The sequence below is a fragment of the Corvus moneduloides genome, chromosome 1 (genome assembly GCF_009650955.1).
Source record: "Corvus moneduloides isolate bCorMon1 chromosome 1, bCorMon1.pri, whole genome shotgun sequence".
Classification (NCBI taxonomy): Eukaryota; Metazoa; Chordata; class Aves; order Passeriformes; family Corvidae; genus Corvus; species Corvus moneduloides.
In genome coordinates this window covers 47,395,182-47,409,026 of record NC_045476.1, presented here as the reverse complement: position 1 = coordinate 47,409,026, position 13,845 = coordinate 47,395,182, and the positions used below count along the sequence as shown (strand labels likewise).

The 13,845-nt window shown below is 39.5% G+C and overlaps 1 protein-coding gene across 1 annotated transcript in view; it reads right to left on the bottom strand.

Annotated features, from left to right (window-relative positions):
* The window catches only part of SCRN1 (secernin 1), a 39,262-nt gene that overhangs the window by 6,942 nt on the left and 18,475 nt on the right, over positions 1–13,845 (bottom strand). The window contains exons 3-5 of the mRNA XM_032108861.1: positions 10,066–10,247; positions 4,409–4,611; positions 1,411–1,605 (exon numbers count right to left, since the gene is read on the bottom strand). Coding sequence (XP_031964752.1) covers positions 1,411–1,605; positions 4,409–4,611; positions 10,066–10,247 — 580 coding nt within the window. The remainder of the gene's footprint in view (positions 1–1,410; positions 1,606–4,408; positions 4,612–10,065; positions 10,248–13,845) is intronic.

The window sequence follows — 13,845 nt, the reverse complement described above, 5'->3', positions numbered from 1 at the left end:
AGGCATGACAATTGCCAGGTAGGGAGAAATGTTATTAAAAAGGTACTTTTTCAGGAAGAAGGCTGTAATACTGCTTTAGCAGTCACTATGAACAGATTACTTACATAAAACATCCATTTTCCTCTACCCAAGCAGGGCAGAATGAGAGCACCCTGATCTTCCACTTCTTACTTTCAATTATCTCTCAGTCAAAATTTTGAAACATCATCTTGCAGTCACAGAATGTTACAGCAGCAGACCTAGGCACCAAGATTTTTCTCCAAACCCCTATCTACAAGAATCCCCTGTTCTCACTGTGTTTCCTGCCTGTGTCACTCACAGCTTTGCCCCCATGGCCGCTCCATGTTTTCTGCCACTGCTCCTTTGGCAGGTGAGGCTTCTGCCCCTGTACCTTCTCAGACTCTGCAGTGACTCAAACCTCCATGCACAGCTTCCTCAGCACACCAGGAGACACGGAATGACTCAGCAGCCTGCAAGATTTTCAGCCACAGCCATCTGTCTGCAGGGGCCCTCAGGGTTTTTAGTGCTATAATCCAGGTTTATTAGGATCTTTTACCTATAGGCCCTTGGAGTTACTGTATATGCCTCAGACACAAACCACTCTCCCTGCAATTGTACAGCTTTAGCAAGAACTCTGCAGTGCAACAAATATCTCACCTCTATACTCTCTAGACATTTGCCAACATGTGAAAATGCCAACACTCTAGTAAACTCACATCTGTAGTTAACAGCCTTTTAGAAAATGATAATTTGTGCTGTTTTTCATGCATGAAAGAGCAGATATATGTCAGTCATGCACTGCTGCAGGCTGGTCATTTCAGAGGTATGCTGGCCAGCTGCAGTGAACTGAAGTCAGTAATAAATTTGAGTCTGGAGATAAACCCTTCCTTTGATTGTGGGGAATAGGCACATTGTCTGTTCCAGCAGCTTCATTCCGCTCAGCCATGAGAAAGGAACTTCAGTTTGCAGCTGTTCTTCCTTTAACTATGATCTTGAAACTTTCCCCAAAAGGTTAAATCTACATTTTCCCCAAAATGCAGATTCCACTCAGCTCAATCTTTAATATGTGAGGCCATTTTTTTTTTTAAATAATAATATAATTTTAGTGTTAGGTAGGGCTGCTAAAATTACAGGAAAGCACAAATGCAGTGGCACATCATGCACATCAAAACACTGAAGGAAGTTACTTTGCAATTGAAATCCTGTTTTGAAACCTTGAGGGTGACACTAAGGGCTTCATCCTAAATTGTGGCAAGTTTAGGGACAGTCTTTAGTTCTGATCTTCGTTCCTACACAGTTCACATGTAGAGGTGCTCTCAGTCACATGCAGTTCTGAACAGAATGCCTGAAAAGGAGGCAGCAGTGACTAAAAAACCCACTGTGCCCACAGAAAGATAGCTCAACACTTACCACCTTGCTTTTCTAGGCTCTCCCTGCCGGAACAACAGGCTAAATGGCCATCAGCAAGAGAGAACACTTCAGAAAAATTGAAGTCTGAGTCTCCGTTCCACCAGCCTTGACTTTTGACATAATTCCTTAGTTCAGGATGCTCAGCATCAATTTTTGTAGTTAATGAAAGCTGATTGCAAATGCATTTCACTCCCTCTAGAAAGAGTCACATATCAAAAGAGAGCCTTAATACAGTTTTTCTGGGAGAAGCTGGAAGGAAAATGTCATTTCAATTAGGAAACAAATTAAACCACTGGTTAGGATTTACATTTGGCATGACTGTGTAACTATATAATTACACATACACAGAATTACCAATCACTGCAGGTTGCAGAGCTCAATTCTCTGTGCCCTGCTGAGACACTGACACTTGTGATTAATAGCGAGATTTAGTCAGAATGCCATTTTCCCAATCCACACCTCACATGCTCTGACCACAAAGCAACAGTGGTATCCAAATGCCAAAGGCACCTGCCTAATCTTTTTTCCAGTGGCATATTCCACAGACACAACAAGGCTTGAGATCGGACTTGATTTCAAAATATATTTCAGCAGAGCTGCACTTAATGAACCTGCCTTGCCCTTCAAACCTAAGAATTTGGAAAATGCTTTTAAAATCTTAACAATTGCTTTAAGCTTCCCAGTTGAGAAACAATTTCACTGTAAGCTGCAAGATAGGTTTAAATTAATCTTAGATTTTAAAATGGCATGAAGTAAAAAGAAGTGTAAGCAGCCTCCAAAGAATACTAAAGGGTTTTTTAAGTTCCTTTTCTCAAAAATACCACAGTGCTTACAACCATATATCCACAGCATGGCAGTGGTTGCTGTAGATATCCCTCAGAGAGAATAAAGCAAATGTATTGCAAGCCAGAGAAAGAGCTGATAAGATAAAACTATAAACTAAAATAAACACAGATTCTGGAATTTGGCACAAACCATTTCTTAAACAGAAGCAAAACCAGTTGTCGTGGAAGTTTTAAATACTGCCTTCCAAAAAAGTAATCTCGCTTTTGTAATGCCTCATGCATGCAATTTAAATAATGGGTAACAACTTCAGGAAGTTCTGTGCATCATTCTGCAAAAAAAGTCCCTGTCATCCAGTTCTGACTTACACTAGGGTGACTGACAGCTTATTTTGATTCACACTTTCAAACAGTACACTTTTCAGGGATTTTTCTTCACTTGAGTGATGAGAGTATTTGTGTTCATGTCCAGCTAGGCAAGCCACTCTTTAGGAGCTCTTTAAATACTACATTTATTAACTCAGGCAAAATAATATTTCACGGGTTTGATCCACCACAAAAAAATAAAATTTATCAATCAAATTTTTCCACTCAAAGAACAGTAATAGAAAGGATTTTGAAGTGTTTATCCTTAAATTACTGTCAGAGAGCTGCTTGATAAACACTATAAGCTTTACAGTCCTGCAGCAGTAATATTAGAACAACTCTGAGGAAAAGATATGCCTTCATACTGGAGAATGACACATTTTCCCTGTTTTAGCAGCATTTGTGCATTCATTTGAAAGCTTAAGAGGCACACTTATGGTTGCAAAAAAGAGCCCCCTGAACAAAGTATGAAATACAGAGTTCTTACAGGGCCAGCAGCCTTTCCTCCTGGTAGGCTGTGGGAGAGGGAAACTACTTATCTGCAGCTCACAGGGACCTCCTGAAGAGCAATGTGCTGGTAAAAACCAGAACAGAACTGCAGAACCATTTCAAAAAGCTGCAAGCAGCAGATGAAGGCAACAGCTTATTTGCTGGGAAGAAGGACATGAAGGTTATGTATTGCTGATGCAGCTAAAACTGCTAAATAAAACCCACTGTTCTTCAAATATCAGTGAGGCAGGTCAAGAGAAGAAGGCAGGCTGTCACTGCATAATCCCAGGAACCTCAGGAGTCAGCTGCTTTCCAGAACTAGGGTTTTATCAGGACAGCATTTTCAGTCTTGGTTTGGTATCTGTTCATGCCAGAAGACTTGTAGGTATCCTTAAAATACAAGCTTTACTTGGGAAAACACCACCTCTGTTAAGGTTACTGATTCCTATTTGATGGCATTGCACAACATTGCACAGCCTGGTGTTACTTCTTTGCTCCTTCCCATATCTGCTATCTCCTACCTTTCCTTCAGGGGGAAATAAGGAAAGACTTGAGTGGATCTGTCATAGCTCAAGTCATGGATGACAAAAGTCCTCATAAATACTCTGAATTTTCACTTCATTCAAACATGAGTACATTTAAAAAGCTCTACTCCTATGAAAATAAAAATTCCTTCAAAACCAAGATGAGAATAAATTAAATACAGGCCTGAAACAATCATATTACATTAAGGCAGCCTATATATGCTGGAAAAGTTTTAAATAAATTCAACCACTAAGCTAGTGAATTCTAGAAGTTGGTTTGGCAGCTCTGGTTTCACACACACAGAAAAAGAAACCATTTACAAGTTTAAAGAGCAGAAAAGTATTGTTTTGCACTATCATTTAAAAAACAGGGATATGGAGTATATCTATTTCAGTAAAGGAACCACCACCAGCAACCCATTCAATTTATCACCTCAAAAAAGCCCTTTTGTCAAAACTATCAATGCATATCCTTTTCTCACAGTATTTTAGATTTGTAAGTAATAATTTGGGCATTAACTCCATCAAAAAAACACTTGACATATTCCCAATGGGAAATAAATCTGGGAAAATACACCTGTCAAATACAAAAATGATGATTATTATATAGTTTATGCATAAAGGCAACAATCTCCATCTTCACAGAAAACGCTAAGTTACGTCAGCCAACACAAATCAACACGTAACAAAAAAAATCATAGTAGCACAAATACAGAAGTCTAAAATTGCATTAATTAGTCACTTATTTAAACTTACTGACTCTAAGACCAATTTTTCCATGACAGCTCTTTACAGGTATTTATAATAACAGAGATTTGCTGTGAGTGCTAAACTAACCTGTGATTTTTTCAGCTGCCCAATACTTTCCAGAAGTCTCCAGTATCCAGGCTTCATTTCTGTCCACAATCAAAAACGCACTTTGGAAAGTATGGCACGAACTCCCATCTTCATAATAATTTCCACCTTGCCCATGCTCTTCCAACAGAGCAACTATTACATCCAATGCTTCTTTAGCTGTTGCACCTCTTTCTAGGCCAAGCCTATACGAAAAGGGTAAAACAGAGATTCAGAGAGGAATGAAACACTGAGATCTCCTTAAGTTATTAATTTTAAACATCAGCACTCATCCGGGTTTACAGTATTGAAGTGTCTGGTATGCCTAATGGAAGAATTCTTGCTTTAATGAGTTACTAGAATTAAAGAATGAGATATTAAATTATTTGTTTCTAGTCTTGATTTTTCTGCACTGGTTCTTTATTGTCAAGCCTATCATAGCTGGCTTTCAGTTTTTTAAAAAAGAGTCCAATTACCAATCAATGATCTCAGCTGCACTGTAAACATGCAATGTTCTACTTATCTTCTCCTCAAGCAGAATACATTTGAAGGAGAATTTGCAAACATTTTTTTCTAAGTAACAGCTGTACCAAGTTTACTTTTCTGTACAACAGTGGGAAGTAGCAAATTAATACTACCAGCTATCAAAAAAGGGAAGGGACCAATATCCAATATTACAACCTCTCTTTCCCAATGCTCTGGCTGGCCATGGAAACTAGGTGTTACCCTTACATGCATACTGCACACAGTAAAGAGAAGCATTTGTGCACAGTCATACTTCAGAGTTCCTGCAGAGACTTCCCCAGAAAACTGTTTGAATACCAGATATGGCTTTTGTCAGAATTAAGAGTAACCATAGGTCTGAAAGAACATAATTTTAAAAGGAAGTTCGAGCAAAGCAGGGGTATTTTATGGAAAAGTAATCTGAGGTGTGGTAATAAATTTAACAAAGCCCTAGGGAACGACTGTATCCTGCCTTGAAGAAGAGGCATTAGATAATCCCTTGATATAATTTACAGCCCTAATTGAATCAACAACAAAAGCAGTAACCAGAAGTTCAAATCTGACCTGCAAACGATTTCACTGGTTCCAAAATCCAATTACTGGTAATGAGGAAATGCAGTGTTTCAAACAACAGCATATCCATGCCTCCATCCAATGGGAGAGTTACCTGGATCAGTCCAAAATTTCTCTCTGTTGTTTATTATTAATGTTGTCACATTAATATTTTCCTCTGTGTTTGTCTTTCTCTAATCGCTCTATGGACAAAATAATTTTGACTGATGGATAGTTCCAAGAAAATCACTTTTTTTAGATAAAAGTACTATGCTAGCTCTTTCCATTTCTCTTGAAATCACATGACAAGAAAACACTACTCTGTTTCTGTCCTAAAAAGTACAGTAGACAAATCAGGTTCTGATAATTTAAGTACAGATTTGTTGATCTCAGTACTTCTCAACCTGATCTCTGCACTGGGTCTGCTTTGTTAAATACTTGGCTACCATTAGCCTTGCTTTAGGCTGAATTATTGAAAGCAGTGTTTTCATCTCTCCCAGCAGCATCTATTTATCACTTACTGACAAAGAAGAGCCAAGAGCCAACTAGAATTTTAAGGCCTACCTTAAAGTGACAGCTCCTCCCCCATCATCTCCTTACTTTGCATTTATAGGATCCTTCCCTCTTGTCTTTTCTTGTTAGCTGAAACTTGTTTTGTACTGGTGACTCCATCTTTAGTCCCTATGCATTTATGTTTTTCCTTCATTCTTTTCATCACTGGTGCAATTGATTTTTCAGATTTCATAGTTTAGAAAAATTTAAAAGACATCATTGAAAAGCTAGCCCAAAAGCATGTCTTATTCCCTAAGAGCAATCCCAAGAGCTGCCACTGCCACAGGTAAGTGAATGGACTGAAAACTACCTTGGTGACCATACAGTCACTAAATTCAGTGATAATCTGCTCCCTTCTCCACAGATAATGACCAAAACCATTAGGTTATAATTAGATCAAAACCTGCCAAGAGACATAACATCCCACTAAAACTTTTAATAATGTCTCCCTGAAATTTTCCATTTGAGATGGTTAAAGTCTAGCTTTCCCTGTCAAAAGCACAGCAGGGATTCAGTTTGAAGAAGTATCCTTTAGGTATGATTTTTTTATAAATGGCTCCAATGTTATATTTATTTCCATTAAAGGTCTAGGCTCTGCTTTTCCTGGCTGCTCCTATCTGTCAGTCACAAGGGACAGCAAAAAAAACCAAGGGGAAAAAACCCCATCCAACACAACAATCACACAACTCATTACCACAAAATTAAGTCTTGTCAGTTATCTCAGCATCAGTGTCCTGGGCAACCACAGCATAACCCTCCCACTAACACACTTCAGAGCATCCTTCAAGGTGAGCTGGAAGAAAAGTTTGAAGCAATTTCACCCCCAGATGAGAACTTGAATTAGTCATTAATAAAATTTCAGTGACTGAGTACAATCCACTGCCTAAGTACCTCCAATATGCTATCATATTGTCAAAACAACACTATGTTAAGCTTTTCAACTTCACCTATCAGTTACATAATGTAGGCTTTCCAAATTAACTAACACACTTGATGACATTCTACTTTATTCAGTTTTGAGGTCTCTAAGGAAAGAAATTGGTAAACAAATTAATACCATTTTAAAGAGCATTCTTGACTCCCTGCCAAGATTGGCATCTCTGTGTGGCTCTGAAAAAATTATTGCACCTGTGATGAAAAGAACAAATAAATAATACAAACACATAGGGATTAAAATTAAGACAAAAATGCAAAAATAAGGGTGTAACTTACAGGTTTCTCCATATATACCTTTTGTGTGATAATGCTGTCCTTTTCTAACTGCATCAGCAAAACAATACATGAACTCTTCATACGAATGTGCTTCACTAGTAAACAGGTGCTTTATAGAGGCAATTGTGCCTCCAAAAAACCCAAAACTGCAGGCAGTGAGGAAGAATACCTGAAGAAAATCCTGATAAGCCAACCAATGTAGCAATACTGGTACAGCTTTGAAAAATCAAGCTTTTGAATAAAACCCTAGAGAAAAAAGGCTCCTTAGGAATTTGTGCTGGAGCATGTTTTCTCTCAGTTTTTCTGTGTGTTGTGACTAGGTTCATGCTCTCCATTCAGATTAACTGGGATGGAGACCAGCCTGCATGGAATGGGACCAACTTCTAACCCTGAAGTCCATCACACAAACTTTATTAATTTTGTAATTATCATTGAAGTGTTCTGACATGCTGTGATACTCTATCAAAGAGGCAGAGCTGGTGCCAGCTGCTTCACTGCAGCCTATAGAGATTGATTTCATATTTGATGGTTCTCTATTCTATGAGGTGACATGAAATAGACACACTTAATTCAAGTGGCCAAGTCTTCACAGTAAGAGAAAGAAACACTTTGGCTGGAACAAGCAGCAGATGGTAACAATACATCTCTGGTTCTCCTAGCCTGAAGCACCTTCTCTGCATCTGAGCTACAATTTCTTCTGCAGGTAAGAAGGAAGAGAGGGAGGGTAGCAACTACAGGTGATGATTATTTGTAGTTTATGACCAGCACCTCCTTACTTTGATATGTCCTGATTTGCTGGTGTGGGTAAATCTAGAGCTGTTGGATAGCATATATATTTGAATGTTAACCAGTCCTTTGAGACTGCAATAACTGTGACCAAAATAAGCAGAACTTGACATTTAAACCAATGGTTTATTAAGGTTTCAAAAGGACTGCAGTAGGAGGGAAAAAATAAAGGTGGAGCTTAGAAAGTCAGATATCTAAGCCCTTTTCCTCACAAAAGGTTGTCCTATATTTTCTTAAATAACCCCTCACATCTACTCAGTCTCCCTCAAAGCAATTAAATTTACTCATCCTCGCAGGTACAGTTTCTCCACAGATTCCTTCAGTATATACAGGGCTTAGAGAAAATACCAAAGAGGAATATAACCCAAATTCCCTCATGAGTTTCTCATTGGTCAGATTCTATAGCTCTCTGATCACATTTCCAATTTCCACTGCATTCTCTCCAACTGGCCCATATTCCTCTAGATTTAGCTGGAAGCAGACACCATATGTGGATACAAAAATACTGTTAGCAAGAAATTTTCTTGCTTCTTTCTAAGCCCGTGAGATACTTTTCTCTCTCACGAAGATATTTGCAGAAGTTCTGTAAACCATGAACACCTGTGACCTTGCAGAGCTTTGTTTATGGTACAGGAGAAAAATATTTTGACAATGGATGTTTTAGGATTTTAGCCAATCACCCCAAGGGGTGGCTGATCCTTTGTCCAATTAGACGACAAAGAAAAAAGTCTATAAATGAGTTTGTAAAATAATTAAATCAATCTTGCTGCACAATTCCTGCCTGCTGGATCTTCTCTCCTCTCCTCCCTACGGCTGTGGGACACAGTAATAACCATATTTCTGCAGAGACACCTTAGAGAACATGTACAGTTACAGTTTCAGGCAGCTATACACCTAACAACAATTTCTTCCAACTCATGCTTCCCAGCTTGCTTATGAGAATAACTTCTAAGGTTTAATGTCCTCTTAAAAGTCAAGGTATCTATTTCCTATCCTTTTATCTATAAAATGTGTTAACTCATTGCAGGAGTAAAGTAGAATGGTTTGACAGGATTTTTCTTGACTACCAGTTATTACTGTGCATTCATCAACTCCTTGATATTTGAGTTTTTTCCCCTTCATGAACTGAGGTTAAGCATGTTTATAACAAATCTTTTTACCTATACTAAGCATACCCACAACATTTAACTTTTTCCTGTCAACCAAAACCTCTCCCATCTTTTACTAGTCCTCAAGAAAAATGAGAATTCACCTGTAACTGCTTCAGTCAGCTCATTAAGTATCCTAGGGCAAATTCCAGGACCACTGGGTCTAACACTGATTTACTTAAATATGCAGCTGTTGTTCTGTTCAGTCTTTAAATTGAGTCCATTTGCTTCATCTCTCTTTGAAAGAAGTTCACATGTTCTCTCTTCTTTGATTTTCAGCTTTCATCCCCCACCCAAGCCTCCTTTGAACTCTCTTCACTGCAAGATCACCATTCAGGCTGAGACTTACAGGGTAGCACAAGACTTTTGGGCAGACAGCCGTCAATGAACAGGCTCACAGGAGTTTGTGTGCCAGCATTTGAATGAGGGCAATGGTTTGCATTGGAATGCATGGGCTGAAGTAAGGCACAGTAGTTTGTTTATGTCTACAGCTGGCTATAAGCCCAGAATAAGCTTTTTAGGTCAGAGTAGGCTGCTGTAAAGGGAGGGAGAATGAAAGGCACACTGGCAATCTGATATTACAAATTAGTTAGCAGTTCCTTCCTAACAACATAATCATATCTCTTATCCTGTCAGAACAGCCACTGCTAGACTGAAGGGTAGGTAGACAAGGTAGATTGAGTGAACCTGCAACAGTACAAGCATGGTACATACTTGGTAGCTAAACTCAGATTGCAAGTGTTTTAAGTGTTAACGCAGCTGTACTGGGAGCCCTACCTAGAAAGGTCTCCTGCTTATAGTGTTTTAAAAAATCTCCTCATGCCAATACCACAAAGCTGATAGCTGGTACCAGCATCATCTAAGGCTGATGATGAAAGGCTGGTCACAGCTCAGCAAGACACCCACCTGACAAGATCCATGCCAAGCAAGGCTTCAGATTCAGAAGCAGGTTCTCTGGTCACGACAGCTTCATTAGCTACACACACCCCGTGCTCGTTAGCTCCCATTTCTGCCCCCCAAAGCCAGGAGGGCCTGCTCAGCACAACAGCATGAGTCTTCGGCACCTGCTCAATCTCAATGTATGTGCACTGCAGAGACAGCAGCAAGAGAGAAAGTTAAACAATCACAATGTACAGAAAGGACACACGTTATTTAAAAAGTCCATGTTTCGTGAATGAACAAGCAACTTTTAAAAACAACATGTAGGTGTCATGTTTGAACCTTTATATCCTTACATTGCACAAGCCTGGGAAAATACATGTGTTGATGCTTGCAGGCTCCCAAGAGACAAGCAGGATCCAAATGCTAGAATCAGTGGAAAGCAGCAGGAGACAGACTGTACTGCTACACTGAAAACACAGATCATACTTGTACACAGTAACAACATCAAACCATTCTACCACCTCCCCTAAGCACCATCTCCAGTACTTTATTAAGTACATAGTGTAACAGTGGTAACTGGGACAAAATACATGAGAAGGCTTCCTCCTCTCCCTTGCTGCCTCCCCTGCAGCTGCCCCCAAGACAGAGACAACTGGTAGAAAGAGGAAAAAAAAAACAAGCCTTGAAAGATTCAGTAGTATGCTTTGATAAACAGTCACAAAACTAAAACATGGGTATTGCTGTTGCTTAAACTGGTGTTTCTACTATTTTAAATGGTCTACTTTAATTACATGTCTGTGGATGTACTCTGACAAGTCAAAAATACAAAGGAAAGCTGCAGAGAAGCCATTGAAACTGCAAGGAAGAAAGAAATTATGTTATGTTTCAAACACATTTACTTCTCCTCATAACAAGCGCTTGCCTTCAAAACAAGCATTATTTTCCCAGACAGCATGGATGAGAGCTCAATCCATCATTACATCATTGGCTTGTGCAAACTAAAGAAATGGACTTTACACTTTCCTGTTGAGTTCACATCAAGTTTTTCAAGGATCAAACTCTGCAGAACTTGCATCTGAGAAAACTAAAGTTATCTGTATTTACAAGGCATCTCTTAGGGTCCAGCATTCCTGTTGTAACTTCTTCCTTACAGGAAGTAATCTGCAACAGTTTTTTGGGGGAATATATGATCAGGCATATCAAGGTAAACAGGATCATCAGAATGGACTAAAAGTTATTTGCCTTGTTTGCCTGGCTGTGTCTATATTAAAACCTAAAGCCAAAGAAATCATCCAAAATTATCAGAGCAGTGAGAAGCTTTGTTTTTTTACCAGCCTGTCTTTCCTCCCTTAAAGATTATACAGCATGATCATCTTCAGCCTCCAGTCCTGAGCCATGATTTTTACAGTAATAGTTCCTCTAGCATGCAATTAAAGCATGTAATAGACTATCTCTGGTGAAAAATGGGATTTTCAGAGTCCTTCACTTTGACCATGCAAGAGGGATACAAGAAATGAGCTTGCCACCTTCATTAGGTAATGTGTGCAAATAGGTCAAAACAAAACAAAATGAAGCAGAGGGGCAGTGAACTCTTTCAGTCTAAGGACAGGCTTAGGCAACAAGATCCTGTCAGGGACTTACCTGCTGTATTTGTAGGAGAACGTCCCTAGTATTTCCCCAGGCTGTTAGACCAAATTGCTTATATAGTAATACACTGTGATTTTGTAGAGGCAAATTCCTCATCTATCAAGGTGCAACAACATTTGGCACTGGCCAGGAGCTAAGATCTGACTAATAAAAACTCTTTACAGTTCACCCTTTGCTTCATTGTGTAACCAAGTCATGCTGAAACTGACATTTCTTATCAAAACTCCCCCTTCTCCTTTTGAGCTGTCAGCAAACAAATCTCATTTTTGACATTCTGCACAATTTCATTTCAGAACATCAGGTCAGTGCTGTTTGCTTGTGTGTGAACAGAGAATAACTGCATTTGCTGCATGTGCAAAGGGGGAGCTGGAGCAGCAGGGAAAGATTACATGTCAAGACAACCCCAGAGCAGCTATCAGGCCCCAAGTCTGCAGCCTTAGCCCCCCCACATTTCACAGGTGGTCAGCTGGCTGGAGCCATCCTGCAGAGCCATCCAGGACATGAACCATCTCAACCCCACAGCAGAAAGCAAAAACCTAGGCACAGTGTGGAGGAGACTTCAGGACTCCATAAACCCACACTTGCATAGCACTTTCTGGCTGAATAGCCCTATTATACAAGCTTGCTTATACTGACTCTGATTTTCTAGAAGGAAAAATGATAACACTCTGAAAAGTGATAGTTAAGCCAAAAAAATGCTGAATGCCTTTCCTCTGCAAAACATATTTGCAAGGCTATCCTCACTACCAATGGCTTATTACTTGGTGCCTCATTCCAAAACCAAGCACTTCCAAAGCTGCTATTCATTGCAGAGATCTTATTGTCAATGGTAGCAGTGGAGAAAAGGGAAAGAGGAAATAGTTTGTTCCTGCTTCACGAATACAGAGCATTCTGAAAAAAATGTGGTTTTGTTTTTTTAACTATGTAATCAGAGGCCAGAAAACATCCATAGGCAACACTACACACCTCAAAATACAGCTGTCACCTTCTGTATTGCTTTTTTATGTTGCTCAACCCAAAAAGAAGGGAACATGGACCATATTTTCACACTATATTCAGTTTCCATACAATAAACCATGTACACACACAATATTCAAGCCTTATTTATATAACTTGTCTCAGAAGACCTAAACAACAGAAAAACTGTTTCAACCTGACGGTCGCTGACAGGTCTTATAAAACTAGTATTGACTTGATTCTTATTCATTTGTCATGGTTATTGACGTTGCTGAATAAGTCTTGATGAAATTTTACCTTCCCACTCTAAGTATTTACCCCAGTAAGCATAAAAAGTAGGCACTCAATGGGATTGATGTATTAAGGCAGGAGCTTGGTTCATATTTATACCAGTAGGTATGAGCATCTCAAAAAAATAGGGTTCAGAGGTGACAGTAGATTATTAATTTTAAACATAAATCTCTCACTTCGTAACTTCACCATCTCCCCTTAAAATAACACCAGAAAACTCTTTCCCAAGAAACAAAAGGAACTGGGCTATCCACTTGTAGGACACATCAGTTGTAATGGTAGCTCAACTAGAGCCAGACACTGGATTTGCAGCACAGCAAACCACTGCTTCTTGTTCCACAGAAACCAGAACATATCCTTGCAACAGCTCGAGCACAAAAGGAAATAGTGGGGGAAAGACAACACTAGCCACCAAAAAAACCTCACTGGCCACTAGATCTCTAGAAACAGGAGCTTGGATGATGACAGGATTTCAAAACCAGGCAAAAACTCCAAACCTGTCCCCTCTCCTGCACCCCACAGACCTGGCACATCCCTCCAGCACAACAGCAGAGCTGCCTGTTCCACTAAGTGCTGTGCCAAACTAGGCAATGACAAATAAAACAGACCTCAGGTACTGCTGTGATTCTGCTTGCCACTAACCCTGTCTTCAAAATTCCTGAAGTGTCCAACCTCAGCGTTTCCTAAAACTAACATTTTTCTCAGAGTATGAATGCTAAAACCAGAAGAATACTGACAAATTTGGTGATAAAGGCTGAGAGTGAGCGGTGTCAGGCTCCGTGGATTTTCTAGAACTCAAGCCCTGAAAGCGGCATAACTGGCATCCTGCTCTGTGACAGTAAATTCCCGTCAGAAAACATAAAACTAAAGAAGAGAGACTTCACATACAAGAGATGCAGCCAACAACTT